Source organism: Leptonychotes weddellii, chromosome 10 (assembly GCF_054177405.1).
Source record: "Leptonychotes weddellii isolate Sample4059 chromosome 10, ASM5417740v2, whole genome shotgun sequence".
Classification (NCBI taxonomy): Eukaryota; Metazoa; Chordata; class Mammalia; order Carnivora; family Phocidae; genus Leptonychotes; species Leptonychotes weddellii.
The window spans coordinates 22,992,502-23,018,999 of NC_138378.1; the positions used below are offsets into that span (position 1 = coordinate 22,992,502).

Genomic DNA, 26,498 nt, shown 5'->3' on the forward strand with positions numbered 1-26,498 from the left:
GGAGCTGCCTGTGCCTTGAGAGCTTTGCAAGGATGGCAGAGCCGAGACAGGGAGCAGCTTGTCACCCAGCTCTGGTCCCCAGATGAAGCAGCAATGCTTGCTTGATTCCTGTTTTCCATGGTTTTGGGGAGCAGGGGAAATCATGACACAGAAATGTTCCGTCCTCAAAATATGTTCATTTAGAGACCAGTCCCCACTCAAACCCCCTGCCAGTGGGCTCCAGCATCCCCGTGGGCCATTGGTCAGTGGGCTTGTCTGCAATCCTGTCCCCACATGGGTGAAAATTGGTGGCAGGGCCCAGCTGCAGGTCTTGCTGAGGCTGCAGGGTCTTATGAAGTGAGGGGGGTGAGGATGAGAACTGCTTTAGCCACTGGCAAATGAGGGTCTCACAGGAGAAAGTTGACCACGATGGGGACACATGGGGCCCTGGGGTGCTGCTCCACATTGCCCCCCCCATAGTCATGCTGTGAAATACAAACAAGAAGCCAAGGAAGTCATGGGGTATGTACCTCACTTGTAAGCCCTTGACTGAATTCCTCTCTGTTCCAATAGTGAGGACATGAATGCATTTCACCTTAACATTGATACAAATATGACAGATGAATTCATTTTTATAATTAAAAAATTTTATGTTTAGCTTTTTATTTTTAAATGATCATAGATTGCTGGGAGGTCCCAAAGATAGCACAGAGAAGTTTTCCCAGTGGTTCTGTGGGGGGTGGCTGCATAACTGTAGGGTAAGGAAAGCAAGCATTTTGCCTTGGTCCAGTGGGTGTCTGTAGTACCGTGTCACTTTGTCACCTGTATAGATAGACCCACGTAGGTACCAGTGTAACCAAGGCACAGATGAGTTCGTCACCACAGAGGTCTCCCTCAGGCTGGCCCTTCACGATCATGCCCACCCTCTACCCCCTGACCTTCCCGAACCCCCTGGCCTCCACTAGTCTGTTTTCTGCCTCGATAATTTTGTTTCAGAATGTTATCTATGTGGAATCATATAGTGTTTTCAGATTGGCTTTTTCAACTCAGCATAATGCCCTTGAAATTTTTCTAGGTTGTTCACTCTATTAATAGCTCGTCCCATTTTATTTATTTATTTGTTCGTTTTTATTTCATTTTGTTTTAATTCCACTATAGTTAACCTACAGTGTTATATCAGTTCAGTACAATACAGTGATTCAGCAATTCTGTACATCACCTGGGGCTCATCGCAACAAGTGTATGCTTAATCCCCATCCCGTTACCCCCACCTCCCACCCCCTCCCCAAGTTCATCCCGTTGTGTGGTATTCCATGGTATGGATGTACCGAGATTTGTTCAACCCACTGAGGGTCGTTTTCGTTGTTTCCAGTTTGGGGCTATTACAGACTAAGTTATTATGGATATTTGTGTATAGTTTTTTGTACGGACATAAGTTTTCATTTTTCTGGGATAAATGTCCAGGAGCGCAGTTGCTAGGTTGTATGATAAATGCATGTTTAAATTTTTAAAAGATACTGCCAAATTATTTTAAGAGTGGCTCTACCATTTTATTTTCCTGCCGGCAAAACGTGCTGCTCCAGTTTCTTCCCATCCTTGCCAGCTTCTCACTAATGTTAGCTGTCATGATAAGTGTGTAGTGATGTCTCTTCACAGTCTCAGTTTGCATTTCCCCACTGGCTAGTGATGTTCATCGTCTTGTCATGTGCTATTTACCAGCTGTAAATTCTTTTCAGTAAAATGCTCTTCATATGTTTTGTTCATTTTCTCAATGGATAGTTTGTTTTTTTTAAGTCAAGTTTTGAGAGTTCTTTATTCTAGAGTCCTTTGTCAGGTCTTTGTAAAAATTTTCTCCCAAGTGTAGCTTCTTTTTTCAACTTATTAAAAGGATCTCTGGCAGAGCAAAAGTTTTTAATTTTGATGAGGTTCCAATTTGTGGATCTTTTTTTCTTTTTCTTTTTTCTTTTTTTTTGTGAATCAGGCTTTGCTGGCCTGTCTGAAGCCATTTACACCAAGCCTGAAATCTGAAGATTTTCTCCCCTTATTTTTATCTAAAACCTATGTTTTACATTTTTAAAAAAGATTGTATTTATTTATTTATTTGAAAGAGAGAGAGAGAGAGCACGCACGTGCACGAGCAGGCAGGTGGAGGAGCCTAGGGAGAGGGAGATAATTTCCAGCCGTGAGCACAGAGCCCATTGTGGGGCTTGATCCCAGGACCCTAAGATCATGACACGAGCCGAAACCAAGAGTCAGATGCTTAACTGACTGAGCCACCCAGGCGCCCCATGTTTTACATTTAAATTTATGATGAAATTTGAGTTAATTTTTGTATAAGGTGTGAAGCTTAGGTCAAGGTTCATATTTTTGTCTATGGATGTTCAACTGCTCCTATCCCTTTTGTTGAAAAGACTATTTCTTGTCCATCGAACTGCTCTGGCACCTCTTTTAAAAAGCAGTTGGCCCTACTTGTGTGAGGCTATTTTTCAAGTCTTTGTCCTATTTCATTGATCCATGTGTCTGTCTCTCCACTGTTACCAAACTGTAGCTAAATAATAAGTCTTGACATTTGGTGGAGTGATTCTTCCTGCTTTATTCTTTTTGTCAAAGTAGGTTTAGCTATTCTACTTCCTTTGTCTTTTCATATAGAGTTTAGATTAACCTTGCCTATATCTACAAAACATCTTGTAAAGATTTTGATAGAAATTGCATTAAATCTTTATATCAATTTGGGGGCAATTGACAGCTTTACTATGTTCTTCTAATCCATGAATAGAAAATACCTTTCCATTTTTTGTAAAAAAAGATTTTATTTATTTATTTGACAGAAAGGGACACAGCAAGAGAGGGAACACAAGCAGGGGGAGAGGGAGAAGCAGGCTTCCTGCCGAGGAGGGAGCCTGATGCGGGGCTCGATCCCAGGACCCTGGGATCACGACCTGAGCCAAAGGCAGACGCTTAACAACTGAACCACCCAGGCTCCCCCCTTTCCATTTATTTGGATCTCCTTTGATATCTTTTTATAAGTCATTTTTTGTTTTTGTTTTCAGTATATAATTCCTACATATGTTTTGTTAGCTCTACTCCTATTTCTTATTTTTGAGTGATTATAGTTGGTAATGTACTTTTAATTTCAGTTTCCATGTGCATGCTGTTCGTGTATAAAAAGTACAGTTGATTTTTGTGTGTTGATCTTGTATCCTGTGACTTTGCTGAACTCACTTATTAGTTTTAGGAGTTTATTTGTAGATTCCTGGGAATTTCCTAGTAGATCATCATATCATCGGCAAATATTTCTTTTCCAATCTGTATGCCTTTTATTTTCTTTTCTTGCCTTATTGCTCTGGCTAGTTATTCCAGTACCATATTTAATAGTAGTGGTGAGAGTGACATCCTAACTTGTTCTGGGCTTTAGGGGGAAAGCATTCATTTTTATACTTTTTGCTTACATTCTTTTCTTTTTTTTTTTTTTTTAAAGATTTTTTTAATTTATTTGACAGAGAGAGACACATTGAGAGAGGAGCACAGGCAGGGGGAGTGGAGGGGGGAGAGGCAGGCTTCCCGCCGAGCGGGGAGCCCGATGCGGGGCTCGATCCCAGGACCCTGGGACCATGACCTGAGCCGAAGGCAGATGCTTAACGACTGAGCCACCCAGGCGCCCCTGCTTACATTCTTTTCAAGACAAAAATTAAATCAAGTCCTTTTCCCCCCAATTGCTCCCTATTTGCTGCAAAATTTTATTTTTAGTTGAATTTCAAAGGGGTCTTCTCCTGATACCAACGTGCCTTGCAAAATCCCTTTTCTGTATACCCATACTCTCTTGTCTCTCCTCATATTCCTAGCTGTTTTTCAGAGGCGTAGACTTTGATGCCCCCCAGTGGCTTCATGGAGCCATGTCCCCTAGCAGCCCCTGCAGAGAAGAGTATGGTCTGCGGATGGGATAGGGCCCAGGGACCACTGCATCCTTCTTTCTTCATCCTTACGAGGCCCCAGGGGCCAGCTGACCCCACCCTGGTGTCTGTCTGCAGACGGTGGGCTCTGGCTCCTCGCTGGGCCAGCTGGTGGCACCACTGTCTGGGAACAGCCTTGGCACACGGCGTGCGGAGATCAAGCCCGGGGTGCGTGAGATCCACCTGTGCAAGGATGAGCATGGCAAGACTGGGCTGCGGCTAAAGGCCATTGACCAGGTAGGGCTGGGGGCTGGGCAGGAGAGTAGGGGGCATTTCCCACACACATCTCCCACCAGCCTGGGAGGGGGCAGTGTGGGCCCTGTCCACAGTAAGGAAGGTGCAGAGCAGGCAGGTGAGCCGAGGCCTACCCAATCTCAAGCCCAGGCTCTTCCTCTCAATCTCCCTCCCCCAGGGCCTCAGGGCTGGTGCTGGGTTCCAGCAATAGGGACCATCCACCTACCCTTCCTGGGCTCCAACTACTCAGAGCCTCCCTTCCCCCCTGCCCTCCATCAGAGGGATCTGGCTTCCAGGCAGCTGTCTGTAGACAGTGGAAGCCAGGGGCGCCAATGCCATTGTAAGAAGCCAGGCAGTCCGGGGGCTGGGGGTGCAGCCTCCAGCCAGGGTTGAAAGCCTGACTCAGCTGCTCTCTGGCTATGTGGCCTGGAGTGTTTCCTCCCCAGGGAAATGGGGTAACCGCTGTCCTGCCCACACAGAGCTGTAGCTCCTAGATGATCAGGAGCACAGCCACAGGAGGGACCTGGGCTCAGAGTGGCCTTCGGAGCTGACGGTGGGTCCTCCTCCAGGGGCTCTTCGTGCAGCTGGTGAAGGCCAACAGCCCTGCGTCTCTTGTGGGGCTGCACTTCGGGGATCAGATCCTGCAGATCGACGGGCGTGATTGTGCCGGGTGGAGCACGGACAGAGCCCACCGGGTGCTGAAGAGGGCATCGGCCGAGAAGATCGTCATGGTCGCTCGGGACAGGTGGGTAGCCGGGCCCCCAGAGCCTCCCTGTCTGGCCCCAGCCACGTTCCAGGCCCAGCTCACTGTCTCTCCCCGCCAGGCCCTTCCAGCGGACCATCACCATGCACAAGGACAGCATGGGCCACATCGGCTTTGTCATCAAGAAGGGGAAGGTCATCTCTGTGGTCCAAGGGAGTTCTGCGGCCCGCAACGGGCTCCTCACCAACCACACCGTGTGCGAGGTGAACGGGCAGAACGTCATCGGGCTGAAGGTAGGCGAGCGGTTGTGCCCTGGCCCGGGGGCTGCAGTGGCTGAGAGCTTGCTGGGTGGACGGAAGGTTCATGTCTGCAGGCGAGCTGCTGTCCCCATCCGAGCCTCAGGTCCCTCATCCTCCAGTTGCTGTGGGGGCTCACTAAGATGAGGTAGGTAGAGCTCTGAGCACAGTGCCAAGCCCGTGGTAAGTGCTCAGTAAATATGAGCTACTGTCACCAACGTGTGGAGGCCAGACGAGAGGCGAGGAGGGGGTGAGGGCAGGCAGCAGGACAGGGCGCCGGGGGAGGGGCAGCTGACTGCGTGGACGCCTCCATCCTCGGCGCGGCGCTTCTGTCTGCATGTGGGCTCACAGTCCGTAGTGGAATATTTGAGAACATTGCTGCTCAGAAACACACTTCTGACCTCTGTTCATGTTTTGAGGGGGTGTGTGTGTGGTGAGTTTTATTTATTATTTATTTATTTATTTATTATTTTTTAAAGATTTTATTTATTTATTTGAGAGAGAGAATGAGATAGAGACAGAGAGCATGAGAGGGGGGAGGGTCAGAGGGAGAAGCAGACTCCCCGCCGAGCAGGGAGCCCGATGCGGGACTCGATCCCGGGACTCCAGGATCATGACCTGAGCCGAAGGCAGTCGCTTAACCAACTGAGCCACCCAGGCGCCCGAGTTTTATTTTTTAAAGCAAGAAAGAACAAGGGGTCCAGGGTCTAGTGGACCCTGACCGAGGGGTGGGCGCCTTCAGGGACCAGGGATGATGAGTCATGTGGCCTTTGGTCCCTGAACAGGTGAAAGTGGTTTGATCCTGACTCGCTGCCGCCAGGACCGAGAGCAGGGCTCCCGTGACCGACACGGCCTGGGCAGTGGCATCTCGTTCCACAGCTGGCACAGGCTTCGAAGCCACTTCTCCACCCCTATTGAGGGCCATCACCAAGCCATTCCTGCCCCATAGCTGCTTCCCATGCTCGGCAGTCTCCCCACCTTCGTTGGAGGCTGGCTCTGGGGGCTCATGAGCATTGTGATCAGGAAGTTCTTCCTGGCGGGTGTCAAGATCCCTACCCCTGGATTTCTCCCCCCACCCAGGGCTCAGGCATGACCATCCAAAGGGAGCCCTTTATCCCTAAACAGTTGACTCCGCCAGTACGGATTCTGAGTCGCTGTCTCTCTCTGGATCTAGCAAATCTACTCCTTTCAAAGCATTCCAGTTCTTTGATCTTAACTCTTCCAGAGAGCAGTCGTGCTACAATGTGCTGCAGAGTCTCTCTTCCTCCCCGAAGGCTCGGGGCATCGTGATGAACTTGTCCGTTATCCTGGCAAACCGTGGTGCTTCGAGCCTCTGAGGACAAGGGCTCTCCCTTTCCTGAATGGCCCCACATAGCTGTGCTTTGTGAGATGGGTTGTCTCCTGAAAGCGGATCCATTTCCACCCTGTGGCTGTCACTAGGCCCATCTAGCTTGTCTTTGCCGCTTGTCCTGCAACAACTGAGTGCATAAGCAGGTTAGATATATGCGGACAGTCCCTAGTGTCTGAGTAAGGGCCGGAAGCTCTTGTGTGGCCATGCCTCAGAGTTTGGTCTATTTGGCCCAGTTTGCGTAAAGCCTTGTCCTTTCTTGTTCTCCCCCTGGTCTGAATGGCGTTCGCAGACCTTCCTCTCTTTACTGGGCAGCAAGGTGTAAGACGAAGAGGGCCCATGAGGGCTCTGCTGGGCTGGCGGCCAACAGGAGCCCAGTGGGTGCGTGGCTGCACCTGATGGCCCCCACTGCATGGTAATTTTCCCTGTGCTTTGGGGCCAGAGCCTGAGGGTGACTGACTCCCACAGACAGGCCTTCAGGGGGAGGGCGGGGAGGGGCGTGCCCGCTTTTCCTGCAGAGATTCTCAGGTCAGGGGACTTATGCTCTTGCTCAAGCACGGCTGCTCCCGGGTTTCTGCCCGAGACCCCCACCTGATGGCAGCAGGGTCCTCTAGTGGGGGGCCGTGCTGACTGCCCCCCCCTGCAGAGGTGCCTCGGAGTCGCCCCTGGCCCCAGGGTGACCGCTCACTCACCTCCTCTCCAGGACAAAGAAGTCACAGAGATTCTGGCCATGGCCAGGAACGTTGTCACCTTGACCGTCATCCCCACCGTGATCTACGAGCACATGGTCAAAAAGTAAGGCTGCCCCCCTCCTGCCTTCCCCCTCACCTCCCCGCCTCCCACCACACCAGCCTCCTCCCTCCCCTGCCCTCCCTTCCCAGGGGCAGGTGGCTGGTGGCTCCCAGTGGGAGCCCTGAAAGCCTTAGAAGTGGAAATGAAGGCCCCCTGGGGATTTGCTGGCTAGTGGGGAGGAGAACCTGCTGCCAGTTTTGGCGACTGTCCTTGTTGCTCTATCTAGATTGTCCCCGACCCTGCTCCACCATGCCATGGACCACTCGATCCCAGATGTCTGAAGCCAGAGGAGGGCCGTTCAGCCGGCCCACCCTCCCACCGTCCTGCAGGAAAGGGCAGAGTCGTCCGAGGACAGGTGTGGGGGGAGGCCAGCTGCCTGGGGCGGGGCTGTCCTGAGGGGGCGCACGCAGACCTCCTCGGAGCCTCTGACTCGGAGCTGCACTGGGGCCCACAGGCAGTGACTCTCTGCGGTTGAAATGGGTTGAAATGCGGGGCACGCAGGCAAGCCGGCCAAACACTTCTTAAAGTTGCAGCTGGGTCCCTTGCAAGACTTTTGCTGCCTCTACCAGAAAAACAGTTTGACGTTTTGAGAGAACACGACCTCGTTCTTCGTGAGAATTTTTTCTTTTCCCCTTGCTTGCTGTGTGTCACAAACTGTACGTAGTTACAATCCTTCACTTCTTTTGAATAAAGATTTGCTTTTAAATACAAGCCCTTCTTCAAAAGTAATTGCAAATTCCAGAAACCTTGGTCCCATGACATGCCAGGCCTGGTTTTCTTCTAAGCAGTGGTGACACATGGTCTCTGAGAGCAGAGATTTGGCTCAGCCACCATCACGTGCTGCCTGCAGGGGTGACTGGAGGCACAGGGACTGGAGAGGGGGAGCCATGAGGGATTCTGGAGGAGGGACACTGGCTTTGGAGCACCCCTGCTTAACCTGCTTCTGCATCTGCAGAGCAGATAGGGGGTCCACGTCAGGGTGCTGGAGGGGATGAGGTGCGCTTACAGGCCCCAGCAGGGCTAACCCGCAGTGGGGATCTTCTAGATCCTAGATCCTTTGTGTGACCCAGGAGGGGGGTGACCCTCAGCTGCTGGGACAGGCGCATGGCAGCGCTGAGCCAGCATGTGGCTCTCTGGTTCCCGCAACCTCAGAAAGGATCTCTTTCCCCTCAGCCCTTCCCTGTGTGTTCACTGTGCCTCCCAGCTTGGCAGGGATGGTTTGAGCCCCCTGCCTCGCTCCTCGGGGTGGAGGGGAAACACGATATAAAGAAAACAGGCCCAGGGTCTTGCTGTGTTTCCATGCTTTAATTCAGAGCTGTCTGCTGTGGGTACAACTCTGTCTGAACAGGACAAAGGAGACAAAATGAAGACCCTCCCCACCTTCCATCTTCCCGTATCCCCTGAATTCTCCGTCGAGGGGATGGCCCAATGGGAGAGTATGCTGTGACTTCTTGGTACTGGCCCCTAGGTCAGAGAAGGAGGTCCTGAGTTCCCTGGGCTCAGGCCCTCGGTAGACCCTTGTCCCAGAACTTCGTGGATGCCTGCCCCTCCCCAAGCGCTGTCTGACACCCTGGTGCTAGCGATGCCTGGGAAGGCTGTTCAGTGAAAAGCTAAGTTATCCCCTTGGGAGATGCTCAGAATAAACTCCGCTGGAGGCCAGCTCTCGGTGCAGAGTCGCAGCCCCGGCTCTGATTCCCGCCTGAGCCCGGAGCAGGAGCAGCAGAGAGGCCCAGACCCAGGCCCTCCAACTAAGCAGAAGCCACTTCTGGCCGCTGGGCTCCAAGGGACCAGCGGTTCAGTAGGTGGTTCCTGGGGAAATGTCCTTTAGGATTGAATCAGCGCCAGCCGGAGGCCAGGGGGCAGGGGAGGTCCCCCGAGGATTTCTGCGCCAGGAGCCGAGGGCAGGAGGGCAAGGCCATGGCCCAGCAGGAGGAGGTGTTAAGCAAGAAAGTAAAGGGGGAGCTTTGGAGGAAGAGCACTGCGCGGGCGGCCCCCCGGCCCTGGCCTTGCCCTCCTGCCCCACACTCCGTGGCCCGCAGCGCCAGGGCCGGGAGCCAGCAGGCCGCGGTGCCCCGGTGCTTGGAGCTGCGCGCGCAGCGCTGCCCCCCCTTGCAGAGATGCGGCTACTGAGCACGCGCGCGCGTGCGCACCAGGGCCCGGGCCACCGGCCCGCGTGCTCGCAGGGTCCGTCCCGGGACCTGGCGCAGAGCCACCGCCTACACTGACCCGAGGAGGACAAGCCCGTTGAAGGCTCCGAGAGAAGACCCTCGACGCTGTGGGCGAGGGCCCCGCAACCGAGAGCGGCGGCCCCACTCACCTCAGGCGCGGCCCTTCAGCGGGGCGTCCTCCGGCGGGACGGAGCGGCTGCGGCGCCGACCACGTCCACCGAAACACAAGACACGACAGGAAGGCCACAGATAGCAAGACACAGGAGCAGAGGGGCTGCGCGGCTCGACTGAATTCCAGTGTGAAAAATACATAGATTTCATGTTGTCAAATGGAGTCATACATTTATTTTCTCGGCAAAGCTTGGGCTACTTCTAAGGAGACACTAGGCAGCTTCGCGAGTACATGGCACAGGAGGCTGGGTCCACGGCCAGGCCCGGCTGGCTTTGGATTGGGTTTGTCCACTGCCCCCCCGTGTCCCGACCCCAGCGTCTGTGGGGCAGCCCCAGCCAGGCCCCAGGAGTTCGGGTCTGGTTTGGCTGGGGTGGGGGAGCTCCACTAAGGATGGCTGGTCTGTCTGAGGCCCCAACCGGTGGGGGGAGCCTTGGACGCACAAAGCGTGTGGCAGAGGGGGCTGTCGCCCCCATGGCTGAGCTGGCTGCCCACTCCCAGTGCATGCAGGTGCCCCCCCGCCTTGAGTGGAGGGCGCAGAGAGGAAAGGCGGGCCCCCTAAGTCAGGCAGTGGCTGTCGGAGCAGCGGGGGTGGGCGAGCAACCTGGGCAGAGAACCAGAGTGGCCCCGGGGCCAGAGGGATGAGTGAGACCCGGGGTCCCACCAACCCACCCCAGATGTGGGGCCTAACCTCTGAAGAGTGGGAGGGGCCACCAGATGGGTGTAAGCCCCACAAGGGAGAAGGAGTGCGTTTACTCTGTCAAATAATAGTGTTGGTAAAATGTCAGCAGCTTTGCTGGGGGACCACATGGGGTCCCAGGGAAGGAGGCGGGACAGTGAAGCTCCCAGGCCACATGGCCTCAGGCTGTGAGCAGGGAGGCCACAGGGCTCCCACCTGCCCTGCCCCGTCCCTGCCTGAGAGACAACCCGGGGCACCCTGCTTTGGCCGGGACGAACATCATGGCTTCAGCATCCCATCGTGCCATCCGTCCTGCTGGGAGTCCCTCCAGAGGCAGGCAGGTCTAAGTCTAGGAGCCCTCACCCTAGAATGCAAGCAGCCCCTCAGTGGAGATGCTGGGGTGCATGAGAGCCAAGCCCCAAAGTGAACATAGTGCAAAGCAGAAGTTGGGCCCGAGGCCCCCCAGAGAAACTTGGGGTGAGCTCCAGGGGCAGTCGTCGGGCTTCTCAAAGCAGCTGAGGATTGCCGAGTCCAGCCCCGCCTCCCGGACTGCAGGACCTTGTCTCAGAAGGGCTGGAGGAGGCCCCCTGGGCTGCCAGCCCCCTGCCTCCTCCTCTGGGGCCCGCAGACGCTCCAGCCCCAGCCCCAGCCTGTCCGGCTCAGCTCTCACGGGAAGAACGATCTGACACAGCCAGACGCGCCGACAGGGAAGCAGAGCCTGGGGAAGGTCCAGGACGAACAGACACAAGAGCCACGCTGCGCTCTGCCGCCTCGTGCCCAACATCGCCCCGTCTTTCCTCCGGCCCGTGCCTATGGCCGGACGAGGCTTCCGAATCCCAGAGCGGGGAGCAGCCGGAAGACGCTGGAACTGCAGCCGGAGCCCGGGGGTTGCAGACCCCGCTCCGAGTCCTGGGCCGGTGGCCTGTGCTCTGGGCGAGGAGCTAATACTGGCCCAGAAGGCTGGACTGAGGGCAGGGGGCGGCTGGAGAGGCGTGGGCGGTGACACGGGGGTGGGGGCGGGGGGCTCCCGTGGGCACCTCAGGCCCCGCCTCCCCACATCGACACACCGGAGACCTCGGGGAGGGAGGAGGGGGTGGGCGGGCGGCCCCGGGCGGAGGTCCAGGTGGACAGGGCCGGGTGGGGGGACCTCCCCACCTCCCCTCTCTGCAGTGCGTCCCTTCGGCGTGCCTCCCTGCCTTTGGTCTCTCTTCCCTTGTCCTCTGTCACAGTTTGAGGGTGCCTTCCCCCAACCCCGCCTCCCAGCCCCCCGACACTGTTCACGTCGCGAAAAAGCCACTCCCAAACCCCAAACGGAAGTAAGATGAGGCCCCCGGGGCACGAGCGGGAGGGAGAGCGGCACCCCTACCATCCGTGGTCAGGCGGCGCTCACAGCTGGGAGCTGCGGGCCGGGGCGCCCGGGCCGTGCGGGCTCAGCGAGCGGCAGCTGACCCTGCGGATGGAGTGCAGGGCCACAGTGCAGCAGCCCCGCAGCAGCGAGCTGATGTTGTAAACCGGCTGGCCCTGGCGCCGCTGCGAGCGGCAGAGCCAGGCCACCGTGGGCACGGCCGGCACCACCACGGCCAGCAGATCCACGATGTAGTGGCGACTCCAGTAGCTCTTGGGCTCCTTCTCGGCGGCCGCCGCCTCCTCCTCTTCCACCGGGCACGCCACGCTCACCGACGGGCCGGGACTGGGGCTGGGGCTGGCACCCGGCCGGTGCGCGCTCGGCCCTCGGGTGATGGGCTCTGGGGCCTCCAGCTCGTCACCCACCGTCACCACCACGGCGGAGTTGGGGTCTTTGGGCCCCAGGGGGTGGGGCTCCAGCTCTGGGCCCCCGACCCCCAATTCAGGGACTGCCCCGCAGACCTGGGCCTGGGTCACTTTCTCCAGGATGGCGTCCAGGTCCGGCTGGTACTGCGCGAAGTCCGTCTGGATGGCGCGCTCCTGCATGCAGCTGGCCTGCACCCCGGCCTCCAGGCCGCACAGCAGCTTCTCGTAGGTGTTGCTGGCGGGGAAGCGGGGACCCAGGCCGAAGCTGCTGTGCAGCGAGCCCTCCTCGGGGCCGCAGTCCACCCCCGACGACAGCAGGCTGCTGGCCTCCAGCGCGTCCGTCCGGCTCAGCGTGTCCTCGGTCAGCCCCGCGAAGCCACTGTCAGCCCCGTCCTCAGCAGAGGCCCCGGGGTGGTCGCTGGGGGGGCGGTCGCCGCAGACGGCGGGGTCACTCAGCTTGGTGTAGGTGGAGCTGCGGGTGAGGGAGCGGGCAGGGGACCCGCCGGCCGACTCCCCGGCACCATCCTCCTTGGCCGTGCCGTTCTGGGCCACTTCCATGCTGTGTAGCAGCGTCTCCAGCTTCTTGTTCTGGATGTTGATGTCCACGAAGTACTTCTGCAGCCCCTTGTCCTTATCAATCAGGTTGTTCTTGACTGTGTCGATGACCTGCTTGAGCTGCTTGATCTCCTTGCGAGCCTCCTTCAGGGCCAGCTGGGCCTCCACGCGGTGGCACTCCTCCTCGATCCAGTCCTCCTGCATGCGCGACAGCTGCGTCTTCAGGTCATCGATCTCGGTGTCCCTGGGAGCAGAGGAGACACACATGCTCGCTGCCTGGCCTGTCACCACCACCAAGGACAAGCAGGGAAGGGCTGTCACCCAGGACAGAGGACCTGTGTGCCTCCCGGCCCAGAGCCAGACACAAAAGCCCTGACTCAGTGCCTCCTTCTCACTCCAGAGGGGGTGAGGGGGTGGCCAAGGGGCCTCCTCCCCCCATCCCCCGGGGTCAGGGTAGGGGGAGAAGAAATGTCTAGGCCCCTCTGCATCCTCAGCCCTGGAGGCTGAAATGCAGACGACCGTCCCCACTTAAATCCATTACCTACAGGAGACATTAGACAAGAAAGACGCTCAGTGTATAAATAAATGCCTACTGCTATAAAAACCAAACACATCTATTTTAAAATCTTAACCTAAGACAATAAGAACTAAACGTAAAATCTCTGCCCCTACGAAAGCCAGTGGTGCAGACTGTCCTCGGGGGTCCCCAGCCGGAGCCCCCGGGGGAGAGGCAGCGGGCTGCTCTGCTTTGCTGTGGAACTTACTGCCACCATGTGGCGGGTGGGGGGGGGGCTGCCGGCCTCACGCCTCCCCTCAGTGTGGGGGATGAAACGTGGTGGGTGCGGCAGAGGAAAACGGTGACCACAGGTGGCTCTCTTTTATCCACACTGGTCATCTCTGCTTTGTATCTACTGTGAAGGGGATGGGCCCAAAAGATGGACAAGAAGGCACAGGCCATTTCCGAGAGAAGAGGCCAGCGCCAAGCAAAGCAGACATGGGCACCCCGAGTCACAGATGAATCTGGGGTGCAGCGGAGGGAGGCGAGTTAGAAGAACATCCTATCAAGTCTGGCGGAAAAGGCAGCGTGAGACGGGGCAGGATGCGGTGAAGGCCGTGAGGGTGAAGGAAAGCCACTCCTGAGCCAGCAGGTCTTGCGGAGAGAGGGGGGGTGGGGCACACCCACCCCAGCCATGCGGCCCTCGTGCCCCACATTCACGGAAACGCAATGCACACAGGGCTGACTGTCACTTTGAGGGTGAGAAGCCCAGCAGAGGGACCATCCCCGATCAAGCACCGTGCGCTCTGCGGAGTCAGATGGGAGGGTCAGTTCAGGAAATGAGGCCAGGAAGTGTGCTCTGCGGAACGTCGAGGGGTCCGGGCTGAGGGGCTGCGGTGGCCGGCAAGGTCAGCAATGGCATTACCTGGGAAGGGGCGGACTGGCCCGCCTACCAGGACACAGCGCCGTGATGGCAGCGGGGAACCAGAGCTGCTCAGAGTGGCCATGACAGATGGACCACTGGGCACGGGGGCCCTTACTGGGGTTCCTTCTAGGGAAACCTGCCACACTGACGCCGAGTGCCGGGAGGGAGGAGCTGCTTGGAGGAAGGGATTGGGCATGCTCCGTGGGGCAGGGCCCTGCCCCTCTCTCCTTGGAGCCGGTGGGACCCCAGGCCAGGCAGCTCTGGCTTCCCCACCCTGTCTAGGACATTACAGTTGAACTGAGCCTTGAAGGATGAGTTTGCCCAGGGAGCAGGATGGGGGCAAGGCCATCTCAGGAAGTGGGGACACAGCAAACAAAAGCACAGGGGGTAGAAGCTTCTTTATGGAGAAGGTAGGTTACCGCAGGAGACGGGTATCAAAGTGAACACACGGAGCGCGTGTGGCAAAGAGCTGCCACGGGTCCCTGCAGGACTAGCAGGCAGAGAGCGGCCGGGGATTTAAGGTGGGGCGCGTCCATGCCAGGGCGGCGTGCCCAAACCACGCAGGGCAGGTGGTCTGCCCGAGCCGCTGGGCCAGCCCCAGAAGGGAAGCCGGGAGACGGGCTGTCTGCTTCCTGAGCCCGTGAGTGCAAGTGGCCAGGCAGACCCAGGGCATCACCTAGAAGATGACGGGAAATAAAAATAGAAATGCCAACTCAACAGAGAAGGAGGCCACAGAATGCCACCTGTAACTTCCCGTAGTTCAGAACCACAGCAGAGCCAAACCGCATCGGCTGCTTGGCAAAGCTCTGGCCATGGAAGCCACGCTCACGCGTATTACAGGCTTCCGTTTATATGCGGTGTCCAGAACAGACGAATCCATAAAGACAGAAAGACGAGTGGTTACCAGGGGCCTGGGCCATGACTACTACCCGGAATGGCCTTCCTTTCTGGGGTGATGAGAATGTTCTGGGACCGGATACCAGTGAGCGTTGCATGATTCGGTGCCTACACGAAACATCGCTGAGTGGTACACTTGAGAGAGGGGAACTGTACGGGCTGTGAGTGACGTGTGCATCACGCTGCATAGTTTTACAAAAAGAGCAAAGAGGAAAGAAGCCATGATCGTGTCGGCCTGCCCCGGCCCCCAGTGCCCAGGGCAACTCAGAGTCGGCTGCCTGTTCGGACACTGTCCAGAGGAGATGGCGAAGAGTTGGGGGCAGCGCTGAAGCTGCGGTCATAAAGATGAAGCCGGTGGCCCAGAAAGGTAGCAGCCGAGAGGGTCAGGATTGGCCCTCAGGTCCGGAGAGTGAGCTCAGAGGGGATCGCGGGGGCTCCCGGGGGACCCCGGGGCTGAGTAGGAGCTCGAGAAAGGTTTCTCATGATGTCCCATCGTCTGTAAGTACATGAGCAGAAAGGCCTCTGGGGCCTGAACCCGTGGGCCAAGAGCCCCCTGGTGACTCCCTGGGCGGAAGCAAAGGGGCCGGGGGGTTGTTTCTCCCCCCGCAGGGAAGGTAAGCCAAGGAGAATGCCCTGGGCTCCTGCTCTCCAGCTGGAAAGGAGCCAGGGGACAAGAAGTGGCCCAAAGGGGCCACCAGGCTCAAACTGAGAGAGCACTGCCATGGTTGTGGGGAGGACCAGCGGGCCGGCCGGGAGAGCAGCGGAGGGGAGGAGGGGGATGGCTTGGGGCTCTAGAAAGGGGGTCCTACGGGCCTTTGCCGGAAGGGAAAGGGCAGGCTGGGTGCCGGGAAGCCCTCAGCCACTCCTTCCTCCCAGAAGTGCCCCAGGGCCCTGGGGCCTCTGAGTGTGGAGAAGGCAGCGTGTCCCCAGGGCTGCCCCTGGCTGGCAGCTCACCGGTCCTGCAGCCGGTCCTGGGTGTCCTTCAGCCGGGCCTTCAGGTGCCGGATGCACACCTCCTTCTGCTGCAGGGGGGTCAGGTACTGCTCCGGGGTGGGGGGCTTGACGCCGTGGTTGTCGCTGCACAGCGTGTACTTCATGGAGCGCCTGCAAGGGGACACGTGTCAGCGGGGAAGACGTCCCTCACCATCCTGGTCCCACGGCCACCAGATGGCTCCGGGCTAGGCCTCCGCAGCAGCCCGTGTGGGCCTGAGAGCACCCGGGCCTTCTGGAAGGCAGGATTTATTAAAGCTCTTCTGAGTGAAGACCACAGTGGGGAGCCTGGGGCTCCCCTAGTTATGGGTGGGGACGCATGACAGAGCAAGCGCACGGCCTGGCACCATGCAGGGCGTCCCACTGATGCTGCCATCTCAGTCCCGGGGGGGGATCCCAGAACTCCGGTGTCCGGTCTCCGAACCCAGAGAACAAGGTGGGGGCCAGAGGCTGGGGGGGCGGGTGCGCCTTCCCTGTGTAATTCTCCCAGGGCCTGCGGCGGGGGGGTAAGGACCCAGCCCTGTGTAGGAGGACGCACCCTCAGAGCTGAGAGCCTTTACGGCCTGGCCTGCCGGACCCTGGGGGGGACCGGGAGCGCAGACGCGCGTGCAGGCTCCGCTGTCTGCAAACGCACTCTGGTGCCCTCCTCGCTGTCCTCACGTACAAGCGCGCTCGCCCGGCCACGCACACGCCTGGTCCACGTGTGCCTGCACGCCCACCTCCGTGTGTACACGCCCGTGCCCGTGCCTCCCCACCGCCCTGCGGCCACCCTCAGGGACACTCACAAGGACCAGCACAGCAGCCCACACACGGGTTCACGCAAATGCAGGCACACACCCGTGCTCGAGGGCACACACACACACAAGTGTGAACACCCACCGGCTCTGGGCATCCCCTCGTCCACAGCTGTGCCCTCAGGTGGCAGCAAGCCGGCTCCACCTGCTGCCCAGCCTGGGGGGGCACAGACGCGTGCGCGTGTGTGCGTGCGTGTGTGCACATGTGTGTGTGCGCGTGTGTGCGTGTGTGCACATGCGTGTGTGCGCGTGTGTGTGTGCGTGCGTGTGTGTGTGGCGAGCACACCCTGGTCTCAGCACTGCACGGTGGAGGCACCCCGGCCCAGTGGAGGAGGGCGGAGGGCCGGCCTCGCCCCCAGAAGGACAGCACCCGGTTCCAGCATGCTACGGCCCAGGCTTCCTGCGGCCGCGTGTGCCAGAAAGCCTGCCCGGGTCTCGGCCGAGCAGTGGACGGGCTCTCACACAGCCCACCAGAGGCCCTGTGGCCACCCAACGCTGCCCCTTCAGGGCACGCGGACCCCCGGGGCTTAGGGAGGGGCGATGACACCCACAGGTCTGGAGACAGGCCGGGTTTGCCGAAGCAGCCGCCGTGGAGGCAGTTTGAAAGGTTCCGCGGGAGCTGCCTCATGTTTACGGAGGGAAAAGTTTTCGTAAACCGTCAGCCGCTGCAGAGAGCGTGGGGCTAGAGGTGGAGAGAAAGGGGCGGATTCTCTTCTACTGACTCACCCCGTGGTCCCTAGGTTTAACTCAAGGCCTATCACACGCCAGCCTGCTTTCCGCGTGACAAGGGGCAGAGGGGTGGCACGGGTCGGAGCTGGGGACGCCCCGTCTGTGGGCCGCCGTGCCAGGACTCGCGCTAGAGGGGCGCGGAGCTGCGGTGAGTGAGAAGGGGCTCCGCCCCGGGCCCCGGGCAAACCAGTTAAACTAGTACAGTGGAGAATCAGAGAAGACGCTGTTCTCACTCTTCCCATTTGCTTTCATGAGTGGATTTTTTCTAATATAGCATTTCACACTCATACATTTTTAGTCATTAGCTCTATCTTTGCGGAAAAAATATATGAATAACTGAGAAGAAGAACATACTATAATCCGTGGGTCTCCGCTGTTCCCGCCTCGGAACACCTGTTTGCACTGAGGCCACAGCCGAGGCCCCGCTGCTCGCCCATAATGGCTACCATCCACATGGGCAAGAAGACCCTCCCACGGGGGCAGTGCTCAACCTCAGGGCTGGGACGGTCCCTTGCGCTGCAGTTATGACGTGCACTGCAAAAATCTGCTACTAATGAGAAAGTGTTCAAGTTGTCAATCGTATACTTTGCAAAATGTGAGCACATCATCCCGCTCACGGCCCCTGCACTCGGGGTGGGGTCCCGGCCAGGAGGCTGGGGCGTGGGTCCTGCGTGTGTGTGTCACCCATCATGTGTGTCGAGGTGGAAAACTCTGAGAACGGCTCCCTCAGTGTGATCTGAACATCACTTCACACCAACGACACCCTCTCCGCTGGAAGGGCAAGACCAGCCAAGACATCAACTCACCGAAGCCTGCGGGAGGTAAGCCCTACTTGACGGATAAGGGAAAGACTCAGGGACTGGAAGAATGAATGCCCAGCCCGCGCTCCCCGAGCTCCGGGCTCCTCCGGGGGATCAGGATGGAGCGCTCAGCTTCCCTTCACCTGCCTCCCCAGCCTGCTTTTCCAGTTCCATTCCCCTCTCCGGAGCTTACAACATAGCACGGGCTGCATTGTAACACACTCCGCCTCCCAACCCTGCCGCAGCTCTGCCACGGCGCAGGTGGACCCCCCGAGGAGAGCAGGACGGCAGACGCCCTAGTGGCCTGCTGCTCTCCATTCTTGCCTTTCCCCCCAAGAGAACCCCAATTCTGTGCACGGTGGCAGGGTACCAGGGACAACGCTGGCGCTCCCCGCACCACCTGGCCGGCAGCTGTCACCCAATCCTATGTCTCAGTGCCAGCCGGCAAGGCATAGATGGAATTCCTGGGGAAGTGTCCGTTCTCAGAAAACATGAGCTTCTTGTCGGGGGTGGGGGGGGGGAGGTGGCCCTTCTACCTTCTTCCTTCCTGGCCCCGAGGCTGACCTGATGCCTGGAGGTGTAGGAGCCTCTGGTAAGGGTGAGGGCAAAAGCTTGTCCCCAAGGACGGTAGAGCAGGAAGATGGGACGGGGTCCCCGACACTTCAGAGAGCTGCCTGCCGCTGGGCCCCGGTTCTGAAAGCATCACCCCTGGATCATGTAAGCCCCTGCCTTTGGGACAGGGAGTCCCAAAGTGTGCAGCCGGGCGTCACCTTTCCCTCTCTCGGGCAGGAGCTGAGGCTCTGGGGGAATGAGCTGCTGGAGGTCGCACAGCCAGAGTCGGCCGGTCCCCACCCACGCAGCCGGGGCCCTGGGTGCAGGTGCATCGCCAGCCGGGCACGGGGAGGGGTTACCTGGGCGTGGGGCTGCTGTCGCTGCCCTTGCAGGAGCCCGAGTTGCTGCTGCTGCTGAGAGAGGAGGTGCCGTAGGCGTCCCGCACGCTCACGGGGGGAGAGGTGCGCCTGGAGGCAGGAAGAAGAGGCAGGTGCTCGTTCGGGCTGGCGGGCAGCTGCGGACACTGGGCGAACACCGCCAGGCCGCTGCGGCCCAAAGGGCCCCCGCTGTGGGGTCACGGGCCGGGAAGAGAAGCAGAGGGGAGAGGGGGACGCACAGACAGGGGTGACAGAACAGACAGCGCAAATCAAGATGGAAAACCAGGAGCAGGCTGGTCCTCCTGGCTCCCCAGGACAGGAATGGAGGCTGGGCAGGGCCAAGGGTGGGGTCCCATTTGCCCTCGCCAGGGGTCCTCCACTTCCAGGGTCCCCCGAGCCCCGAGGAGGGCCCTGCAGGGGCTGGTGCAGGTGGGGCAGAGGGGGCAGGCAGGGGTAGGGACAAGAGGAGGGGCACACACAGGTCAAAGTGGGGGGCCAAGTGAGTCAGAGTGGAGGACGGCATGAGTCCCCCCTGGTCACTGTGAAGCTCAACAGCAATACTGAGGATGGTTCGGGTCCAGTGGTTTACTGCTTCGGAGAACTTTATATCCACTGTGTCCCTTGAGCCCTTCAGTAGTTCCTGGAGGAGGTGAGTGATAGCAAGCCCATTCTAAAGCTGGGAAAACTGGGGAAATGACTTGCTCAAGGATACACTGTAAGTTGGTGGCAGTGGGGGGTGGGGCAGAGACCCTCCCTCCTCCCACCCTCCGAAGCCAAGGGGACACTCACCTGCGGGATCCAGCAGAGGCCCGTCTACTGCCCGGCAGAGACATGGCCATGAGGCTGCGGGTCCGGGTGAAGGGCGGGATGGGTGGTGTCCCCGGGGCTGAGGAGAGAGGGCGCGTTGGGGGTGCCGCGGGGAGGGCCGGACCAGGCCATGTCATCCTCTCGTTAGGGCCGCTGCCTGGCATGGCTCCTCCTCTTACCCTTCAGCAGGACACCCCAGGACCGAGCAAGGGCCGGGTAGGCCAGGCGCTAGCCACAGCTGCCTCCACCAACGAAGTTAGCGCACTCCTGCCCCCCGACTTAAAATCTCGATCGTCAGGGCTTCAGGGGCAGCCAGGAATCATAGATCCAACCCCGGGTTCTCCAGATGATTGAACGTGGAGACAGAGCTCGAAGGCCTTGCCCAAGGTCACACGGGCATCGGGGCAGGGCCTCCTGACCCCCAGCGCAGCACCAAGTCCTCTACGCTATAAGCCAGGCCCCCCGATCCCTGACTCGGACCCCACCCTGCGCTGGACAATCCTCCCTCCTCGGTGGGGGCTGCAGGCTGGAGGACTCCTGGAGCAGGACCAGGATCCCCAAATTAGGCTGGACTAGTCTCGACGTCACCTTCCCAGAGCGCCCGTTGGCGTGTGGCTTGGGGCTTCCTGTCTATAGGGGAGACAAGACAGACCAACATACCAGCACATGTGTAGAAAGACATATGGATACACACGAATGTGAAAAGGTACTAAGTCCCTGCCATTCCAAGACAGGCCGCACCCGTCTCAGGGAGCATGCTCGGGATCGGCCCACGATGCAGGACATGCGGCCGGGCCCTCCCGCATGCATGCAGCACACAGGCATGCCTGCACCCGTCCATGCAAACATGCATGCTGACTTCGGCACGCGTCAGGACCTCAGAGCACAGGCTCAAAGCAGATGGGGAAGGGGGCAAATGGGTACAGAAGCCCTCCTCTGGGGAGGGGGGGGTCGGTGGGCTGGAAGGAGTAGGAAGTGACCAGGCCTGTAGAGACCCATCCTTGGCAGTCTTGACAAGCGGGTAGAGGCTTAGGCTCCAAGGGCAGCCCTACAGGGGTTTAAGGAGGGGAGAAGCCCCCTGTTGGGCTGGGCGTTGGCTGTTGTAGGAAGGAGTCCTGTCCTGGGCATCATCCCAGAGACGGAGGGGCTTGGGCTCTTTGCAGCCACGAGTCCTGCCAGCCCCAGAGACCCCTGTTCCCTCCTTCCATGCTCAGAGCAGGGACTAAGGACAGAAGCCTGGGTTACTGGAGACGTGGCCAAGGACACCGTGCCCCGACCTTCCCCCATGCTGGAGAGAAGCGGTCACTGAGCCCCGCTGCGCACAGACCCCGGGCCAAGCACATTACGTACAGTGCACCATTGGCTCCTCCCAAAAACCCTATGAGGAAGTGCTGTGATTAGTCCCCCTACAGAGGAGGAACCTGAGCCTCCGAGAGGGAGGCACACGCCTCAGTCACAACCCCAGCATGTGGCCGGGCCAACAGGGGAACCAGACCAACACCAGATGCCCAGGGGCTGGGCCTCAAACTCCGGAGTCCCCTGGCCGGGCACCACCCCTTCCCACGTCAGGGCCTCCGGGGAGCCTGCTCATCCTGCCCAGTGGCGGGCCTGCCTCCTGAGGGGACAAAGGCACCGCTCAGGTGGCCTGTTTCCCGGCTGTGACACCGAGCAGAGCCTGTGCCCCTGGAGGGCCCGGACACAGCCGGCATTGTCTGCCCGGAGGTGTCGGGTGCCGGGCCCAGGAGCTGCCGACACCAGGCCTGTGACCTGAGCTGCTCGCCCCAGCTCGGGGACATGTCCCACCCATCGTCCCCGGTCACGCAGGCACGGTCGGGCCAGCCCCTGGAGGAGGAATCATGGGACCACAGTGCTGCCCTCACTTGTCAGGAAGGCCACCAAGGACTCCGCGCCTCCTGGCATGGCTTGGGGGGCCCAGAGGGGCGATGTGTTATCACATTTATCACATTTGGGCCCGAGGTGGCCGAGCTGCAGGGCCAGACAGACCCTGGCTTCTAGTCCCAGGCAGCCTGGCTTCCCTGGCAGCCTCCCCCCTTCCCTTCTTGCTTTTGGGAGGATGCACTGAGGGGGCGGTGCCTGCAGGAGGACAGCCTGGCAGAGGCAGGACTCGGGTCGGAGCACCGGCCTCACCCTTCAGAGGCAGCTTGGGCCAGGGTTGCTACGGAGCTCGGAAACTCCAGGTGGAGTCCCAGGCCTCTGTCCGGGGAGGCAGGCAACATGCCCGGTTTGCCTTGGAGCCGAGTGTGGCCTCGGTACAATGAGGGCTTTGTCTCAGTTGTCCCTGCTCCTACCTCGCTTGACGACCCCATACCTCCCTCCTCTTGTGCTCCCTCTTCGTTCCTCCCTGGCCCAGGGGGTGCGGGTGGGGGGACGGGGGACAGCGTTTGAACCTGGATGGACCCAATGGTCTCCTGGGAGGCCAGAGCTGGCCATTCCTCCGGGACAGAGGTGGAAGTGGCATCTCCCCTGCTGGGATGGGACCTTGCAGGCGGGGGTCCCTCATGGGAGGGCAGAAGCCACCCAGGCCCAAAGGGAGCCACCTCTCCAGGATCCTACTCAGAAGGCTGGGCGTGCTCTCTCCAGTCCTTCCTCCCGCTCCGGGCCCCAGAGAGGAGGCAGGTTGCCATGGCATATGTTGCCAGGCCGCCTGCCTGCTCCCCTGGATCCCACAGCCCTGTGCCCAGGCCGCCAGAGGCTGCTGCTTGGAAGGGAAGGGAAGGCGTACCTTGGGGAGCTGGGCTCAGAGTCTCTTATCACCTCCACACCAGAGTAAAGCCAGCCCCTTCGTCCAGCCTCCCTCCTCTTCCCCATCCTGCCCGCACCATGACAACGCTGCTGCACGCCCCCTTTGATCAGCGCCTCACACACGCGGCAGGTTCCCGAAGGCCTACTGTGGGGGTCCGGGGGATACAGCGGGATCCAGGGAACAGGAGACAGAAGGATGCAGAAAGAGAGTCAAACAGATCTGGGCTCAAATCCCAGCTCTGTTGCCCTCCAGGTGCATGCCTTGGGCAAGTCACACCACTTCTCAGCTTCCTCATCTGTGACAGATGCACCTCGTGGGCTACTGTGGCAGGATAATGCGTGCCTGGGGCTCAGCCCAGCACACAACAAAACACGCACTCAAAAGCGGGAATCGCCAGTATCTTGGAAGTAGATCATTGCAACACGACGTGAGCTTCAAAACACGAACACATTCAAGGCATCACACATGACCTCTCAGGGGTCAGAGAAAGCTTGTCCAAAAAGAAATTTACACTGGGTCTTGAAGGATGAATAGGAGTTCGTCAGTCGGAGAAAGCAAGTGGGAAAGGAGGAGGAGGCTGGGCAAAGGCAGTGAGTAGTTCAATGGCATGAGAGCCGAGGGAACCAGGGCGCCTGGTGAGATCAGAGGCAGGGTGGGGGTGAGGCTACAGGACGAAGCAGCGCCAGGCCACACAGCGCCACCTAAGGCAGGGTCCTGTTGTCCTGTGGGCAACAGGAAGCCAGGAAGGGCCTTGGAAGGGGGAGGGACATGATCAGACTTGCAGTTCAGAAAGCCCCTGGGCAGGGGGCCTTTGTGGAGTGTGGCTGGCAGAATACGGGCAGGGAGACCAGGTTGGTTATGGAGACCTCTCAGGTGAGACACGAGAAGAGCCCGGGTCAGGGCGGCAGCAGAAACAGAGGAAGCCATGAAACCTCCAGATGCAACAGGGGCCCCCGATTACGTAAAAATTGGGCACAATGCTTGATTCTGGCATTCAAGGCCCGCTCTTCTATACCCCTGCCCCCGTGCTCTCAGCGGCCCCCCAGAAAGGCCCCGTCAGTCACTCCCGCAGCTCCGCACGGGCTGTCGGTCCAGCCTGCAGCCCGCTCCCTGCCCTGTCCTCATGCACACGTCACGCGCCTTCTGCAAGGCTCTGCCCCGTGTGTCTTCTTCCCTGGACTTCTCCCATCACTCACGGTCGTGACCACTCAGCATACCATGCCTTGGGTCGAATCTCAGGGAACACCACCCTCCGGGGGAGTTCATAAAAATAAACACAATCAACACACAACTGTTAGTGACACAATGGTCTAAGCAGGCACGACTGGGAGGCCAGGAGTTGGATTAGATGGTCTCTAGGACACTTCTGGATCCAACCTTCTCTGATTCTGGGCTGTTAATGAAATGATGGACTTCCAGTGAATGCTCTCTTCTTCCGTTCCTAGGGCTCCTGGGTTTCAGCTTCCCCCCTGCAACATGAGAAAGCTGCATTCTTCAAAGACTCAGTGGCCTTTTACTCAATCAACATGTCATGGGGGAGAAACCAGGCACTTGCGTTAATCTAATATTCTAGCTAAGTGAAAGTCCCCGTATGTACTAGAAATGATTTTTTTTGCAAAGACTCGGCCATCAGTAAAAGAAGAAAGCTATCCTGAAATCCAAGGGAAACAGAACAATCTGTGTCTCATGACTCAAGCCTCTGACAGCTGTGGAAAGCAGAGCCTTGCGATCCACAGAACAGAACTTGGGGGGGGTGGTCCTCTCTCTGCCAAGGCAACATGAGAAGGCAGAACAGCAGCGCGCCCGGTGCCCCTCGAATGTCAAAGCCGGGAGAAGCAAGAGGTGGAAGGCTCGCCTGGGTCAGTGCCAGGAGCCGTGCTCTGCGTCTCAGAGGATTAGTGCCCCCGGGGGCTCTCCACGGCTGAGGAGCTCAGTGAACCTTCCACCGGCCCCCGTGGTTGGCCGCACCCTCAGAGAAACGGAGGACCTTTCTTCCTGATCTTGGGACGGGGGCGGCGGTGGCACTTCCCCAGCTCGCTGCCTGTGCCCTGCACAAGGTGCCCTTGGCGCTGGATCCGGAGCTGGGAGCAGGACAGACAGCCCCCCAGGGGGCTGCCCAAGGCCAGCGGGACCTGGCTGAGGGCTGCGACGGCCACTCCACAGGCGGCCTTCAGGGATTAGACTTGGATTCCCGACCTTGGCGAGCCTCGGGCCCCAAGCCCCGCGGGGGGCTGCAAACCATCCAGAGAATTTGCCTCTGGGGCTGTGGGGGGGGTGGGGGGGATGGGGGGGTGGGCTCAGGGCTCCTTCCCCTCTTCGCCTGCAGGGACCCCCTCCCGCATCCGTTCCACACAGGCGAGATCTGCAGTCAGATTGCTGCTCTAGCTAAAAAGGTTTTGCAGCTTAAAATCTACGTACTGTGTATTTTCCACAGTGAGCCACTTCACGTCTAGAAGGATGGCTATTATCAAAGAGACGGACAATAACCAGCGTGGGGGTGGGAGGGGAGAAGCTGGAGCTCTCATGCCCTGCTGGTGGGAAGGCGGGGCGGCCGAGAGAAACAGTGGCAGTTCCCCAAAATGTTAGCCGTAGAGTTACTGCGTGGCCTAGCAATTGCCCTGGTAGGTAGATACCCCGAAGAACAGAAAACAGAAGCTCGCACAAAAACTTGTTTAGGAATAGCAGCACTCTTCACGGTAGCTGAAAGGAGAAAACCAACCCACGAGTCCGCCAGCGTCCAGGGAATGGATGAACCAAACGTGGTACGTATGGCGGATGGGGTATCAGTCCTAAAAACACCCGAAGGAGGGACACCTGCCGCAACATGGGTGACCGTGAAATATGCCAAATGAAAGAAACCAGACACAAAAGACCACACATTGTCTGATTCCATTTATATGAAAGGTCCCTAACAGGCAAATCGGTGGAGACCCAAAGTGGATCAGTGGTTGCCAAAGGCTAGGAGAAGGAGGAAGAGGGCATGACAGCTAGTGGGAATCTCTTTTGGGGAAGAGGAAAATGTCCTGGAATTAGATAGCGGTGATGGATCACAACTCTGTGAATATACTAAACCCTCCTGAATTGTACATTTTTGGGGGGGAGGTATTCCTTTTTTAAATTAAATTAATTAATATATAGTGTATTAGTTTCAGAGGTAGAATTTAGTGATTCATCAGTTGCATATAACACCCAGTGCTCATTACATCACGTGCCCTCCTTAATGCCCATCACCCAGTTACCCCATCCCCCCACCCACCTCCCCTCCAGCAACCCTCAGTTTGTTCCCTATGATTAAGAGTCTGTTATGGTGGGCGCCTGGATGGCTCAGTCGGTTGAGCGACTGCCTTCGGCTCAGGTCATGATCCCAGGGTCCTGGGATCGAGTCCCACATCGGGCTCCCTGCTCTGCGGGGAACCTGCTTCTCCCTCTCCCACTCCCCCTGCTTGTGTTCCCTCTCTCGCTGTGTCTCTCTCTGTCAAATAAATAAATAAAATCTTTAAAAAAAAAAAAAGAGTCTGTTATGGTTTATCTCCCTCTCTGGTTTCTTCTTGTTTCATTTTTTCCTCTCTTCCCCTATGATCCTGTTTTGTTTCTTAAATTCCATATATGAGTGAGAGCATATGCTCATTGTCTTTCTCTGATTTACTTATTTCGGTTAGCATAATACCCTCTAGTTCCATCCACATCGTTGCAAATGACAATATTTCATTTTTTTTTTCATGTC

At 58.3% G+C, this 26,498-nt stretch overlaps 2 protein-coding genes across 10 annotated transcripts in view; one reads left to right on the plus strand and one right to left on the minus strand.

Moving 5' to 3' along the window:
* Positions 1 to 8,013, plus strand: part of SDCBP2 (syndecan binding protein 2) — a 17,610-nt gene extending 9,597 nt beyond the window's left edge. For all 5 annotated transcript variants that reach the window (XM_081833011.1, XM_081833009.1, XM_081833010.1 and 2 more), the window contains 5 exons: positions 4,008 to 4,166; positions 4,733 to 4,908; positions 4,988 to 5,159; positions 7,214 to 7,305; positions 7,529 to 8,013. In XM_081833011.1, the coding sequence (XP_081689137.1) occupies positions 4,008 to 4,166; positions 4,733 to 4,908; positions 4,988 to 5,159; positions 7,214 to 7,305; positions 7,529 to 7,583 (654 nt within the window). In that variant the 3' untranslated portion in view covers positions 7,584 to 8,013. The remainder of the gene's footprint in view (positions 1 to 4,007; positions 4,167 to 4,732; positions 4,909 to 4,987; positions 5,160 to 7,213; positions 7,306 to 7,528) is intronic.
* A 579-nt stretch (positions 8,014 to 8,592) lies between these two features.
* Positions 8,593 to 26,498, minus strand: part of SNPH (syntaphilin) — a 36,262-nt gene continuing 18,356 nt past the window's right edge. Inside the window, exons 2-5 of one of the 5 annotated variants that reach the window (XM_081833008.1) lie at positions 19,993 to 20,089; positions 19,186 to 19,293; positions 15,916 to 16,065; positions 8,593 to 12,887 (exon numbers count right to left, since the gene is read on the minus strand). In XM_081833008.1, the coding sequence (XP_081689134.1) occupies positions 11,705 to 12,887; positions 15,916 to 16,065; positions 19,186 to 19,293; positions 19,993 to 20,042 (1,491 nt within the window). In that variant the 5' untranslated portion in view covers positions 20,043 to 20,089 and the 3' untranslated portion in view covers positions 8,593 to 11,704. Of the gene's footprint in view, positions 12,888 to 15,915; positions 16,066 to 19,185; positions 19,393 to 19,992; positions 20,641 to 26,498 lie in introns of all 5 variants that reach the window. The other 4 variants (XM_081833007.1, XM_081833006.1, XM_081833004.1 and 1 more) reach the window with 4 other exon arrangements.